Source organism: Aptenodytes patagonicus, chromosome 14, assembly GCF_965638725.1.
Source record: "Aptenodytes patagonicus chromosome 14, bAptPat1.pri.cur, whole genome shotgun sequence".
NCBI classification, from domain to species: domain Eukaryota; kingdom Metazoa; phylum Chordata; class Aves; order Sphenisciformes; family Spheniscidae; genus Aptenodytes; species Aptenodytes patagonicus.
The window spans coordinates 11,857,413-11,871,813 of NC_134962.1; the positions used below are offsets into that span (position 1 = coordinate 11,857,413).

At 62.1% G+C, this 14,401-nt stretch overlaps 1 protein-coding gene across 1 annotated transcript; it reads right to left on the minus strand.

The window, feature by feature from the left end:
- Positions 1–6,021: 6,021 nt before the first annotated feature.
- LOC143166985 (neuritin-like) lies at positions 6,022–11,137 on the minus strand. The gene is made up of 3 exons (XM_076351911.1): positions 11,095–11,137; positions 10,423–10,570; positions 6,022–6,247 (listed from the first exon to the last, which is right to left on the minus strand). Exons 1-3 carry the CDS (start codon positions 11,135–11,137, stop codon positions 6,022–6,024), a joined length of 417 nt encoding a protein of 138 aa, XP_076208026.1.
- Between the last annotated feature and the right edge of the window lie 3,264 nt (positions 11,138–14,401).

Genomic DNA, 14,401 nt, shown 5'->3' on the forward strand with positions numbered 1-14,401 from the left:
AGCCCAGCACCCTGCCCTGCAGCCCTGAGGGGCCAGCTCTGGGCTTCCCCTTCTCCTGAGCTCCCGGCACCCCCCTGCGCCTGGCCGGGCCCGGGGAAGGGGGCAGCCGAGGACACTGGCGTGGGCAGAGGGGACCTGCCAGCCCGCCAGACACTCCCCACCACCTTGTCTCGGCGGCAGCGCAGGTGCACGGAGGAGGCCCAAGCTGCAGAAGGGCCAGGGCGTAGGGCCAGCTCCGTGGGGCGAGGACCATCTCCTTTGCTCTTTCCTTGTCCCAGGAACAGCCAGCGAGTTGACCCGAGCACTGCTCACGTCCTCCAGTTCGGATACGGCCACGAGGGGTGGAATTCATCCCTGTCCCACCTCTGGATGCAGGTGGCGGTAGGACACGGCTGCGCTGCCACCTGCTCCAGCTGGGCACGTCATGGGGTGATCCCGTGCGAGGACCTGTACCCAATGCGCACTGAAGGCTGCCGAGGAAAGGACAAGATGTGCTGCCGTCAGCATGTGCTGAGGACTCCCCGGGTTAAGCGTGAGCTAAAAGAGCTCACGATGCTTGAACCCAGGCACCCCTCTGTGTGTGTGTGCGTGTTTGTGTGTCTGTGTGCACGCACCCACTTGCTGCACGCAGCAGCACCCCCCCTCTGTCCCTGCCGGCATTTGCCTACTGAAAGGTCCCTCTCCCTCTCCACCTGCCCCGGCTCCCCCTGCCACCTCTCGCACTGGGATGTGGCCCCGGTGACTCACGCCAGCGGCCGATGGCTCTCGGGGCGGTGGGAGGAAAGGCCAGCGAGTGCATTTGCCGCAGAGGCGGGGGTGGGGGGAGCGCTGCCGGCTGCGTCCCTGGGGAACCGTCCCTGGGAGCCAGCCACCCCGCTCCCACCAGCGGGATCCCCGGGGAAGGGGGGTGGAGGATGTTCCCAATGGCAGCACCTTCCTGCTGCTCTCGGAGAGGAGGAAAACCAAGCTGGCCCTGCTGCAGGGCTAACAGGCTGGCAAGAAGCAGCGTGGCAGAAGTGAGCGGTTGTCCCTACATTGCGTGGTGGGTCAGCACCTCCTCTCCTCCTCTGTGGTGCTTTGAGGGAGATAGATTGGTGGAGCCACACCCTACCATCCCTGAGGCAAAGGCAGCAGATGGAGGCTCCACGAGAAGCAGAGGATCCCCTGCCTTCTTGCCACCAGGTAGAAAGAGGGGACCTAAGCGATGGGGGTGAATGGAAACAGGTCCCTGCTTGGGGTGCCAGGCGAACCCCCGCCCGGCCTCCCTCACCTTCCCGGTTGCCGTGGCTCAGGGGCTGGTGCCATCGGAGGAATGTTGGCTTTTTTGATCATGGAGAGGTTTACACGGCACCGGGCCTGCTGGCGACAGATGAGTCCAGCTGTCTCACAGGGGGAAAAGGATCGTTGCTCATGAAATGGCAGGGCTCATTGAGAGGGCTTTAAACTAGGTCTGAAGGGGGAAGGGGATAAAACCAGGCTCACTAGAGTTGAGCCTAGGGGTGGCATGCCGATGCTGGGGGCGAAATCGATAGCCCAGCTCAAGTGCATCTACACCAATGCACGCAGGGAGCTGGAAGCCATTGTGCAGCGGGAGAGATAGGACTTAGTCGCCATCACAGAAACATGGTGGGGTGATTCTCAGGATTGGAGTGCTGCAATGGATGGCTCTAGACTCTTCAGAAGGGACAGGTGAGGAAGGAGAGGCGGTGGGGTGGCCCTGTATGTTAGGGAGTGTTTCGACTGTCTAGAGCTCAACGATTGTGATGATGATGCGGTCGAGTGTTTATGGGTAAGGATGAGGGTGAAGGCCAACGAGGCAGATATCCTGCTGGGAGTCTGTTATAGACCACCCAACCAGGATGAAGGGGCGGATGAAGCGTTCTACAAGCGGCTGGCAGAAGTCTCTCAATCGCTAGCCCTTGTTCTCGTGGGGGACTTCAACTTCCCGGACGTCTGCTGGAAACACAACACGGCAGAGAGGAAGCAGTCTAGGAGGTTCCTGGAGTGTGTGGAAGACACCTTCCTGACACAGCTGGTAAGTGAGCCTACCAGGGGAGGTGCCTCGCTCGACCTGCTGTTTACTAACAGAGAAGGACTGGTGGGAGATGTGGTGGTCGGAGGCCGTCTTGGGCTTAGCGACCATGAAACGGTAGAATTCTCGATTCTTGGGGAAGTAAGGAGGGGGGCCAGCAAAACCACAACCGTGGACTTCCGGAGGGCGGACTTTGGCCTGTTCAGGACGCTGGTGGAGAGAGTCCCTTGGGAGACAGTCCTGAAGGGCAAAGGGGTCCAGGAAGGCTGGACGATCTTCAAGAAGGAAGTCTTAAAGGCGCAGGAGCAGGCTGTCCCCATACGCCGTAAGAAGAACGGGTGGGGAAGATGACCGGCCTGGCTGAACGGGGAGCTCTTGCTGGGACTTAGGGAAAAAAGGAGAGTTTACCGCTTGTGGAAGAAGGGGCAGGCGACTCAAGAAGAGTACAGGGATCTCGTTAGGTCGTGCAGAAAGGAAATGAGAAAGGCAAAAGCCCCGCTAGAACGCAATCTGGCCGCTGTCGTTAAAGACAACAAAAAAAGTTTTTACAAATATATTAATGCCAAGAAGAGAGCCAAGGAGAATCTCCATCCTTTATTGGATGCGGGGGGGAACATTGTCACCGAGGATGAGGAAAAGGCTGAGGTACTCAATGCCTTCTTTGCCTCAGTCTTTAACAGGCAGACCAGTTATCCTCAGGGTACTCGGCCCCCTGAGCTGGAAGACAGGGACGGCGAGCAGGATGAACCCCCATAATCCAAGAGGAAGCAGTCAATGACCTGCTACACCACCTGGATGCTCACAAGTCTATGGGGCCGGACGGGATCCACCCGAGAATGCTGAGGGAGCTGGCGGAGGAGCTCGCCAAGCCGCTCTCCATCATTTATCAGCAGTCCTGGTTAACGGGGGAGGTCCCGGACGACTGGAGGCTTGCCAATGTGACGCCCATCTACAAGAAGGGCCGGAAGGAGGATCCGGGGAACTACAGGCCTGTCAGCCTGACCTCGGTGCCGGGGAAGATGATGGAGCGGTTCATCTTGAGGGTGCTCACAAGGCATGAGCGGGACAACCAGGGGATCAGGCCCAGCCAGCACGGGTTCATGAGAGGCAGGTCCTGCTTGACCAACCTGATCTCCTTCTATGACCAGGTGACCCGCCTAGTGGATGAGGGAAAGGCTGTGGATGTGGTCTACCTGGACTTCAGCAAGGCCTTTGACACCGTCTCCCACAGCATTCTCCTAGAGAAGCTGGCGGCTCACGGCTTAGACAGGTCTACTCTGCGCTGGGTCAAAAACTGGCTGGACGGCCGGGCCCAGAGAGTTGTGGTGAATGGAGTCAAATCCAGTTGGCGGCCGGTCACGAGCGGTGTTCCCCAGGGCTCAGTTTTGGGGCCAGTCTTGTTCAATATCTTTATCAATGATCTGATGAGGGGATCGAGTGCACCCTCAGTGAGTTTGCAGACGACACCAAGTTGGGCGGGAGTGTTGATCTGCTCGAGGGTAGGAAGGCTCTGCAGAGGGACCTGGACAGGCTGGATCGATGGGCCAAGGCCAACTGTAAGAGGTTCAACAAGGCCAAGTGCCGGGTCCTGCACTTCGGCCACAACAACCCCATGCAGCGCTACAGGCTTGGGGAAGAGTGGCTGGAAAGCTGCCTGTCGGAAAAGGACCTGGGGGTGCTGGTCGACAGCCAGCTGAACATGAGCCGGCAGTGTGCCCAGGCGGCCAAGAAGGCCAATGGCATCCTGGCCTGTATCAGAAACAGTGTGGCCAGCAGGAGTAGGGAAGTGATCATGCCCCTGTACTCGGCCCTGGTGAGGCCGCACCTCGAATACTGTGTTAGGTTTTGGGCCCCTCACTACAAGAAGGATGTCGAGGTGCTGGAGCGTGTCCAGAGAAGGGCAACGAGGCTGGTGAAGGGTCTAGAGCACAAGCCTTATGAGGAGCGGCTGAGGGAACTGGGGTTGTTTAGCCTGGAGAAAAGGAGGCTGAGGGGAGACCTCATCGCTCTCGACAACTACCTGAAAGGAGGTTGTAGCGAGGTGGGAGTCGGTCTCTTCTCCCAGGTAAACAAGCAAGAGGACGAGAGGAAACGGCCTCGAGTTGCGCCAGGGGAGGTTTAGATTGGACGTGAGGAAAAATTTCTTTACTGAAAGAGTGATTAAACATTGGAACAGGCTGCCCAGGGAAGTGGTTGAGTCACCATCCCTGGAAATATTTAAACAACGTGTAGATGAGGCGCTTAGGGACATGGTTTAGTGGGTATGGTGGTGTTGAGTCGATGGCTGGACTCGATGATCTTAGAGGTCTCTTCCAACCTTAATGATTCTGTGATTCTGGCCCTGGGCATCTCTCACAGCCCTGTCTTGTCCTCAGCACTGTGCTGCATATCTCTCGGCGCCTTCGAGCTGAGGCTGTAGGACCTCACCAGGGTGCTCGCTGCCAGCCACGCTTCCCCCCGCTCCAGCAGCCTGTCCCACGTCACTCTCTCGGTGTGCTTCCCCGCCGCCGTCCCCTGCTCACCTTACCGAGACGACTGTGAGCAGCACTTTGCCAAGCCAGGGAAGGCGTTTTCACCCAGCAGGGCTTCACCACAAAACAGAGGCAGAGCGTGTGCCTTAAATGTCAGGGGCTGGAGGAGGCGGTTTTGGCTCTGCTCCTTCTCCCACATCCCCTGTGGGTGATCAGGACCCAGGGGGGTCTCGGCACCCCGGGCTGCCGGCACAGCCGCGGGGCTGAGGCCACGCCGGGATGCCCCATGCTTGTGCAGCACCAGCTCCATGGGCAATTTCCCAGGGCCACCCTCTGTCTCACCAGATCCCCGCATGGCAGCGCCGGTGGGGTCACCTTGGGGAGGGCTGCAGCCCACCGGTCCCTGTGTCCCCCCCAGCCACCTCTGGCCCCAGACCCTCTTCCCACACCACGGGCTCCGTTTCCCAGGGCGCGGGGCTGCAGCGCGTACCTGGGCGGGCTCCCCCCCTCCTCTCCTGCGGCTGCTTCGAAAGGCGGCGGGGAGAGCAGCAGCGCGTGTGCGAGCAGCTTCCCATGCCGCCCCGCGGGGTGACCTTCTCCACCGGTGCTCAGTGCCTGCGGCGCAGCGCAGCGCAGGAGACGGGGTGAGCTCCCGCACCCTCCGGCTCAGCCCAGCGAGGAGGCAAGGGCTGCACCGTCCCCTTGCCCAGGTGGGAAGGGTCTGGCCATGCTGGTGAGGGGCCCCAGGGGTGGGGCAGGGTGCAGGGAGCACACGGCTCAGCTCCTTGCTCACCGAGTTGGGAGGCGATGGCGTGTCTGTCCTGCGGGAGGGAATAACGTGTGTTTGGGGCACGCCCGGAGCTCAGCAGGCCCGTGCCAGGGGCGAGCTGGGGGGAGAGGCGATGCCACCGCATCTGCAGCGGGCTTGGGCGTGTGGCTTTGCACCGATTTGAGTGCCCAGGGTGGCTGTCCCGGCTCCAGGCTTTGCCAGGGCCAGGGATGCAAAGCTCCCGTTCCGCGGGGAAGGGATCTCTCTCTTCAGAGACCCCTGGAGACAAGCAGGGAGGTAGCAGACCCCATTCGAGGGCTGATTCTGCACACCCAGGAGGGAGCTGCAGAGCGGGGCCACGGCACAGCCCTGCTCAGGGCTGGCTCACCCTGCCTTTCCCTTAAAGCCACCTGAGTTCTAAAGCGGATGGAGGGAAAAAAGCATGACTATGGCAGAAAAAAGCATCCCGCGTGGCAGGGCTCCAGCACTCACCCTCGCTGCGTTTGTAGCCCCTGTGGCAGTAAAAAGAGCCGTCGGGGTTTCCCCGGCGTGAGCTGAGGTGAGGACTCCCTGGCTCAGCCCCGTGCTGAGCTCTTCCACGTCTCACAGGCGCAGGATGGAGCCAAGTGGTTGCTGAGCACCGCAAACATACACCGCAGTGTATTCCTCAAAGGTTTGGAAAAATGATCAGAAAGATGCCACGACACACGCTGCCACCACCTTTGTTGCAATACTTACAGAGCTGCAGTTTATAAGCTCAGCCAAGTGACGACGAGGGGGATGCCGAGGACGGAAACGTTGGGAACGTGGATCCAGGCAAAGCTTTGGGCCGTGCTGGGGCTGCAGAGGTCCAACAAGCTGCCTGGAAATTTGATTGTTCGAGACTCCCGTCTCAGCAGCTCCCAGACAGCCACTGCTTCCTTCTGGCACTCCCAGAGCACTGCCAGGGCACACCTGTGAAATTCATCCCAGTACCTGCAGCCAGGGGAGACACCGCACCATCGGTCCCTTTGCAGTAGCACAGCGCCCGAGGAGCCGGGCAGAGCCTTGCTGCCCCGAGCCCGCCCTCCGGGCAGCGACAACCTTGGTATTTTGCCATTCCCTCCATCGCCTCCCAGAGCATCTTGGCTAAAACTCCAAACCTCAAAACACACTGGAATTATTTAATACGTTCCCCCCACACACCCTCTGCAAGTCAATCAGATCCATTGTTTTCCATCAACAAATGTTTCCCTTGGGCACCGAGCACCCCGAGTATCTAAACCAGGCTGCGAACAAAGGCCCAGCGCGTTTCATTCACAGCTTCCTCCAAGCTGACTCAAGGGCAAAACGCGAGCACAAAGCAAGGAGAAGGACAACGTCTCCCACAGACCATCGCAGCTTTATAGCCAAGGCGCGGGCAGGGGCGGGAGGAGTTCTTCACTGTGTTCTCATTAGACACATCTCCATTTATCTGCTGGGTATTACCCTGCGCGAGTAGAAGCCGGTCAGTGCAAAGAGGCTCTTGGGGAGCACCAGGGACAAACAACAAGACAGGCAAAGGTAACCCGCAGTCCTGCAGGACTAAACCGGGAGCTGCTCGCTGAAGACCCCCTTGGCTGCCTCCCCTGAGCACGGCAACTTGGGGTTTGGGGGTTTTTTTTTCTTCAGATCCAGAGCTAGAACCAGGCAGGGAAAAACCCTGGCAGAAACGGGGCTGAAAACCACAGCTCCCGAGAAGACTCTCCCAGGAGAGGGGCACAGTGGGCACCAGCCCACCGGTCCGGCACGCTGGGGCCAGCGCCACGTGGGATGACCCCGCGCTGCATTCATCCAGAGCGGTATCCAGCCTGCCAAGGCTTTATCCCCTCCCTGAGCTCCTTCCTTACCTCTGGTGAAGCAGCACGGTGGCTCTGAAGAAGCTGCTTTTGAGCTGTTTCCAACCAGCCCCCTGCCCACAGGTGTCAGGCTGAGCAGGGAGGGGTGGGCTCCAGCTGTCCAGGGGTGAGGACAGCAGGTACCAAGCTGGGCCATGTCCCCCCGCATGGTGTGGGGAGGACCAGAACGGGCACCCCGCCCGATTTTTGCTTTTTGGCTGCCGAGTGTAGGAGGATTGGACTCCCTACCGGACTCCCCAACGGCTGCTGTAAGTGCTGCTCTGTGACGGGGAGGGCACCCACGGCCTGGCAGGTTGCTGCATGCACACTAGCGTGTCCGTAAGTCCCAACACAGCTGAAGTCACGGGCGAGGGCTCTGCTTTGTAGGTACAAACCCACAAAATAAAACAGCAGGAGCCCAAAAGGCTCAGCAAATGCCACGGGCCATCCTCTCCTCTGGAAGCGGTTCCTCTCCAAAACACAAACTTCCCCAAGGGACAGGTAAGGCTCTATGCCACGCTTGCCACTAACCTTCCCCCCCGCCCCCATGACTTCTTTCAAAGAGAGTTTCTTTTACCTGAAAAGAGCTTTGCAAAAGCATTTCATCTGGCAGCTGCTTTGGAGCAACGCGTGTCCTGGCACCTGACGCTGGGGCAAGGCAGGGACCAGCCCCCCAGGGGCAGCACCCCCCTGGGTCCCAGCCGGCTCCCCGGCCTCTGCCAGCCCACAGCACCTAATGACTCGCACCCCAAGGCACCCTCCTGCCCTCCCCTCCACCTCAGGTTTGCTGTCCCACGGTAGCTGGGGCTGGGCACCACCTCCAGGCAGTAATTGAGCTGCAAGCTGGGGACTGCCTAGAGGACAGGAGCAATTGCTTTGCCACCTTCCCCGTGCCCGCCGCGACACCAGGCACACGGGCCACCCCTGGGGAAGGAGAAGCAGCCCAGCCGGCCAAGCAGGGACCCTGCGCATGGGGAGGGGGGGGCTTGGCTTTCTCCAAGCGCCCTGTGCTCGAGACGACACCTTGTACAGACACGTGGACCTGAGCACTCTACTTACTTGATTTCCCTACCAAGGCTTACGTCAGAATGCCAGCTGTGAGGGAGTTCATTAAACCGAGTCACTGTGGCAGAATAAGTGTCCCCAGATAACGAGAAAAGCTGGTGCCAACCAGGGAACCTCCTGCGCTCACTCCCGAGCTGCAGCAGCAGAAGGCAGCTCTGCCAGGTGAGGGTTAAACCTGGCCCGTGTCTTCGGGCAAAGGACAGCTGGGGGAAGGCTGAGGGGGATGACAGCTCCTGCCTGGTTCTGCTTTCAGCCGGGATGGAAATTCCCAATCCTTCACCCTGCACAGCCTCCATCTGCTCAGCCAGGCCGGCCGGCTCTGGGGCAGCACTGCGCACGCAGGGCCAAGACGCCACCAGCCCCATGCCGGCTCCCAGCTCCGCATCCATCCCTCACCTGCGCTCCTGGAGAGGGGACCGCGGCACCAGGAAAGCAGATGGCAGCGGAGAAGGCTGAGGGTTAAAGTCCAATAATTCAGAAATATTTCCTGGCAGGAAGCTGGGACATCATCACCTTCTTCCTCCAGCCATGGCAAGCCCGGCTAGCCGTGCACCGGGACCGGCAGGAGAAGCTGGCATATCCCTGAACGTGCCGAGCCCCAGAGCCTGTGAAGAAACCTCATCTCACACATTTCATGTGAGTTTCAGCAGAGGAATCACTCCTCCAGCAGTCAACCACAGCACGCGCTGGGCTGCGTGCTCGGTTTTTTTCCTCTAATACCAAGAAGCCCCATGTTCAAAAAAGTATATATTACAGCCCAAGGCAGAGCCGTTCCCGTCTCAACTCAGCCTTCAGCCACATCCCAGGGAGGATTTTCATCCTGAGCTAGGCTGTCCCCTGGAAAAGGCAGAAAAAAGGGCAAGTCACAGCCAACCTCCCATCGCCAGGTTTGCTGGCAGGGGAATGCACGGACAAAACAAAGAGATAATTGGTTTTTTTTTAAATGGGGGCTAGTCAGTTTTCTGTTCTCCCTGAGCAGGAGAGTTTTGTTGAAGTGTTTACAACTTCTGGCAACAACCAGAGTTCGATATTTCGGCTGGGGCAGGCGGGAGGACTAGGGACCCTCCGCTTGCCTCGGCATCAGCACCAGCATCTCGTCCCAGCTTGCTCAGAGCCCAACCTGCCTGCACCAATGGCGACTGCCCCGTCCCGCGCTGCCCCCTGCCCTGCCGCAGCCCCCACAGATGCCAGCCAGCTGTGCTGGCACCACCGAGCAGGTCCCAGAGCCTCCACCCCACCACTGAGGGCGATGCCTTCCCTTCCCAGCCCGCAGGGTGGTTTTCAGCAGCTTGGAAAGCCTGACCCGCAGGGCACGCAGCCCTCCGCCTTGCCCTAGCAGGTTTCCACCCCCCCAAGGCACGCGAGTTTTCCCTTAATTGCTGCCTGCGTTTCCTCATAACTCCTTTTCACTCCCCACAACTCGCTGCTGGGGACACAGAGCTGCCTCCATTTATGCCCACAAACATTTTATTTCCACCTTTCCCTTGCTCCCCCTCGCTGCTTCTGCTGGTTTGCTTCTTAAGCAGACCTTTCCCCAAACCCGCCCAGCACCACCCCTCGTTCCCCAACTCTTTTACTATTGTTTCAGCCCTGCTAAAGTTAAGCGCCTCCCAAAACCCTGATCTCGGCCCACTTGCTACACACTCACGAAAACCAGGGGTGGGGCAAAGTCAAGCCAGAAGGACGAAGAGTCTCAGCAGGGACGGACGGAGGGAGGGAGAAGGCTCGGTTTGGGCAGCAGGATCTAACTCGAGGCCGGTTGCAGGCTGCTCCCTGCAGCGCTGGACCTTGGGACAGCCCGGACACATAGAAGTCCCTGTCTGAAACCCGGGTGTCCAGGGGAGCCTTTCCCAGGGGACAAAGGGGGTCGGGTCCTGCCAGCGGGCATGCAGGGGGTCGCAGGAAGAGTCCTGGGGCAGGAGCTATTGCTAAGGGCCGGGGATGCAAACTCTGGCTGGAGCCGCGTGGCAGATGGACGGACGGATGGATGCAGGGAGTTCACTGGGTCTGTCTGAAATTGGAGCAAGGTGGGGAGCACGTGTGCATTGGCACATACCGGCGGGATCCAGGAGGGCAGGAGAAGAGTTCAGACAGCAGCACAGGGGCAATGCCAAAAAGCCACACTGGCCGTGCACCACAGATACCCCACCACCACCCCACCCCCCTCATCTGGGGACCGGCCCCACAGGGTGGGACATGCAGGGGGTCCTGGCGCGAGGCCACACTCACCCACAGACTCGGTGCAACCCCTGCAGCTCAATGCCGGCCACCTCCTCGTCCGTGGCCATGTTTTCCCCCAGCTTGAGGACGCAGTCCGAGAAGCCTTGGTAAACGTTGGCACAGGCGGTGCCCGATGCCAGCAGCCCGGCCAGGTGCCCTGCCAACCACCGAGGGGGTCGGCGTGAGCACCCAGACCTTTGCGTGGTGACCACCCCTGGGCCGCCACAGTGCCGGTGCCACCCAGGCAGGGCGAGCTCCCCCTTCCACACAGGACGCACACGAACCACGCGCTGTCCCTCGCCCATGCCCAGCCCTGCCTGCATTTGCAGAGAGCCTGAAAGAGCCGCTCTGCCAGGGCAGGGAGCCGATGCGGGGGCAGTCGGGGCGCCCCGCTCCCAGCCTGCCCTGGCTGCTCACCCGCGCCCAGCACCAGCAGCACCAGCAGCCCCGGCCCGGGGGGGAGGGCAGCGACAGGCGGGGGTGCACGGCCAGCTCAGCACCGGCAGCCAGGACCCACCGGGGAGAGACGCACGGCACCGACCCACGGAGCAGGGAAGGGACCCCACGTCGCCCCCCGCCTCCACACCCCAGGCGCCACCTGGAAAGCGGCCGCTCCCCAGCCCGGGCACCCCAATCCCCGCCCGGGCACCCCCACCCCGACCCCCGCCCGGGCAGCCTTACCCAGGGCGAGGAGCAGCGCGGCCGGGCCCCGCCGCTGCCCCATCCCGCCGCCGGCTCCGCCCGAGCCCCGGCTCCAGCCCGGCGGCGGCGGCTGCCGGTGCCCGCACCGCTGCCCGCACCCCCACGGCCGGCAGCGCTCCCCGCCCGCTCCCGCCCGCCTCCGCGGGGAGGGCGCCCGGCCCCGGCCGCCGCTAATGAGCGGCTTTGGCCGCGGCTAATTAAGGAGGGGGCTGGGCCGCGGCTAACGAGCGCCCGAGGGCAGCCCCGTGCCCGTAGCCCGCAGCCCCGGCCCCTGCCCCCCGCAGCCCCGGCCCCAGCGCGCCCCGCGCCTCCCTGGATCCTGCACCCCTGGACCTCGCAGCATCGCATCCCCTCGGACGCTCGGCCAGCACCCACGGCTCCCCGCACACCACATCCAGGGACCCTGCACCCACGGGCCCCGTGGCACATCTTCACCAGCACCCTCTCCCAAAAGCCCCCCGCACCCTCAGCCCCGCAGCCTGCGCTGCCCACTCGGCGTGTCACCCCGCGTGGGGAACAGGGGCCGGGGCCGCTGCCAGCAGCAGGAATCTGGGCAGGGCAAGGGTTGCTTCGCTTCGGGATTAGTCTCTTGCCATGGCACAGGGTAGAGCAATGCAGGACGTGAAGCAAAGCCCTCAGCCTGGGCAGGTTCAGAGCCTTGGACATCAGCAACTACAGCTACAAAACTCCGTCCCCTGATCCCGGCACCAGCCGTTCCCCAGGCTGTCATGGCCTTCAGGGGATTAGTTGGCATATTGCACCTTTACGGCCTGATCCTGGCTCTTGCCCCACGAGTCCCTTTTCCTGTCCTCCAGCAGGCAGGGAAGCAGAAGGTTTCCTGGCTGCTTTGATGGCATCACTGCAGGGGTCAGTCGCGTCAGAGCTCACTCTTTGCTGTTGGGGACATCACTCTCCAGCAGCCCATGAACCCCGCTGGTGCCCTGTGCCGTGACCTCCATAAGTGGGACCCCCTCTGTGCACAGGTACCCCCTGCCCCCGGGGCGGCCGTGCCAGCACCCCCAGCCGCCTCCAGCCCCGGGAACCCAGAGCAAGTGGAAACCGCAACGCTGCAAACGCTGCGTGTGCCCAAAGCAAATGCAAAGAGAGCTTGGGTCTGAACAAACATAAATAAATATCTTTATGTACATAAAAACAACTCCATAGAACATCCTACAAATCTTCTTCCTGAGGAAACCCCGCTGCCGAGCCGCCAAGCCCCGCACCTCCGTCAGCCCTGGAAGAAAAAAAGCAAGCGGCATGGCCCTTTGGCTAACGAGCAGTGCCTCGCCGAGCAGAGCTGGGGGTTCCCGAGCCGGCTCAGCGGCAGCAGCTGCTTCGGGTTGGGGTTCGTCCTGATGGGCATTATATTTGCCACAGCCCTGGGACACGCTGCGGAGAGCAGGACTCTGCCACCAGCGCTAAGCCCCGGCTGGGCTTAGGGTTAGGCTTGGCTTGCCCGGCCCTAGGAAATCGCTCCCTTCCCAGAGCGGACGGGTGCTCAGGGCAGTGCGGTGGTGGTGGTTGTGCCGCCAGGATGAGGGGACCGACCGGGCGCCGTAGCCCTGCAGCGGGGCCCACCAGCCCCCGCCCCAGCCCGGCAGCAGGCAACCCACCGGGACTGCAGGCAGTGGATGGGGAGCACGTACCCGTCCTGCTGCTGGTGGGTCTATCTCCATCTCCATCTCAACCTCCACCTCCACTTCCACCTCCATCGCCACCTCCACCTCCATCACCACCTCCACCTCCATCTCCATCTCACCATCCAGATCTACCTTCATCTCCACATCCACGCAGCTGGCAGCAGCCTCCCCAGCCCCCAGCATGAGCAGGCATATCCTAAGCCGAAAGCCAAGCAGAAAAGGGCATTGGTCCTTCCCTGGCCAGCCCAGCGCACCTGTGGGCCGGGGGTCTCGGCACCCCTGCCCCCTCTCGCTGCCTGGGGAGAGCCGTGGGGCGATGGGGCCCCTGGGCACATCCCCAGCAGGAGTTGGCTGGAGGCCGGGGGGCTCCTTCGCCACCAGCACCCACCACCACTGACGGGCCAGCGCCTGCAGCCGGAGGATCCTGCGCTTCGCGTGCTTCAGCAGCTTGGGTGACGGCAAGCTCTTGTGGACCTGAAGGAGCAGAGAGGGCAGGGGTGAGCGGCCCTGCTCCCTGCCCCGCGGGGCCCCGGGGACAGAGCCCGGCACCGCCGTGCGGAGACACCGGCCCCCTGCCTGCCTCGGCACCCAGAAGCTTCTTACTCTGCGCAGGCGGCTTTGCGGCTCCAGGCGGCTCCCCAGGCAGGGCTGAGCTCCCATGGCTCCAGCCTGGAAAGGGGCAGAGGAGGCACCGGCTCAGGCTCCGGGCAGGACCCAGCTGCTCCCGGCAAGCATCCCTCCGGCACGAGCACAGGGCGCTCCGGGCTCCCCCGGGGACGTGTTCCCCCCGGGCAGGGATGCTCCATTTCAGCAGGGGATGAGCAGCCCAGAAGGGCTTCTCCCAGCCCGTGGCCTTGCAGGGTGGGTGGGTGGGTGGAGAGCGCGAGCCAAGCTCCCGGCCCCCCCAGCTCCCCAGAGCGGGGTCCCCACCCCGAGCCCTCCTGGTGGTGCCTGCTCCAGCCTGCCCGGGCAGTGGGAAGGTGCCCACCTCCGTGGAGCAGGGCCGTACCTCTGGCAGCACAAGCGTCCTCTTCCTCTGGGCCTTCATGACGCCAGAGGTGGCAGCACTGAGACGGGGACCAAGGTGCTGGGAGCAAGCGAGAAGGGCTGGGTCAGGCGTCCGAGGCACCGGGAGCAGGGGAGAAGGGCTGCGTCGGGAGCAGGGGAGAAGGGCTGTGTTGTGCTCGTTGCCGGGCACTGGCAGCTGCAGCTGGAACACGGGCCAGGACCCGTGTTCACACCTCTGTGGGGGATGGGGACGACCCTGGCGTGGGGGGGCAGCTTCATGGGGAACGCTGGGGAATTTCTGTGTTCTCCCTCGAGGTGAATTAAACACACTTTTTTGCTTCAATAGAAAGTAAAACGAACGAACGCTGCGTTGGGCAGCGTCCTGCCACCATCAGCGGTTCTTCAAGGAGTCTGCAGAGATGCATCACGAGCAGATCCCTTATATCCACTCAGCCCAGCACCGATCCCTGAGCGGTTGCATGGGGCACCTCAGCCCAGCCGCGGGTCCAGCCCCCAGCCCAGCTCTGCTGCCCAAAGGTGCCCCCTGAGAGCTCCCAGCCCAGGACGGCTGCAGTGCAATGCTGTGGCTGCTTCTGCTCTTGTCCTCAAGGCAAACTCCGCTCCCTTGCAGGGAGCCC

Coding starts and splice junctions, on each gene's coding strand:
- LOC143166985 (XM_076351911.1), bottom strand. CDS start 11,137: ATGGGGCAGCGGCGGGGCCCGGCCGCGCTGCTCCTCGCCCTGG. Junction 10,571..11,094: donor CGCGCTGCTCCTCGCCCTGG/GTAAGGCTGCCC, acceptor GGTGGTTGGCAG/GGCACCTGGCCGGGCTGCTG. Junction 6,248..10,422: donor GGGTTGCACCGAGTCTGTGG/GTGAGTGTGGCC, acceptor CCCTGGCTGCAG/GTACTGGGATGAATTTCACA.